Below are 347 nucleotides of genomic sequence, written 5' to 3'. Positions count from 1 at the left end.
CGTGCGAAATAAAGCCAATGTCACCCATTACGCGGAGTACGACATCTTCAGGGTGGAGAGTGAGGCTAGCGGGTATCCGCTAAGGCTGGGCCGGTTCCGGGGCAGTGGGGAGGACTACCTGACCAGCTATCACTCCAGGTACGGGGGCATGCACGACAACATGAAGTTCAGCACGGCCGACAGGGACCAGGACCAGCACAGCGGGAACTGCGCCAACAGCTACGGGGGCTGGTGGTATGACAAGTGCCAGAACATCCTGCTCAATGGCAAGAGGTACATCTTCTGGCCAGGAATCTGCTCAAATGGCGACTGCACGTCCTCCCTCATCCTGGTCAAACCCACAGCTG

General features: G+C 58.5%; 1 protein-coding gene across 1 annotated transcript in view; it reads left to right on the top strand.

The window, feature by feature from the left end:
- Window positions 1-343, top strand: part of LOC104080489 (angiopoietin-related protein 1-like) — a gene marked incomplete at its 3' end in the record, with an annotated part of 1,904 nt that extends 1,561 nt beyond the window's left edge. The window contains 2 exon segments of the mRNA XM_009582895.1: window positions 70-304; window positions 306-343. Coding sequence (XP_009581190.1) covers window positions 70-304; window positions 306-343 — 273 coding nt within the window.
- Between the last annotated feature and the right edge of the window lie 4 nt (window positions 344-347).

The sequence above is a fragment of the Fulmarus glacialis genome, unplaced genomic scaffold (assembly GCF_000690835.1).
Source record: "Fulmarus glacialis isolate BGI_N327 unplaced genomic scaffold, ASM69083v1 scaffold24038, whole genome shotgun sequence".
NCBI lineage: Eukaryota > Metazoa > Chordata > Aves > Procellariiformes > Procellariidae > Fulmarus > Fulmarus glacialis.
The sequence above is the reverse complement of the archived record's forward strand: the minus strand, read 5'-3'. Positions and strand labels throughout refer to the sequence as shown.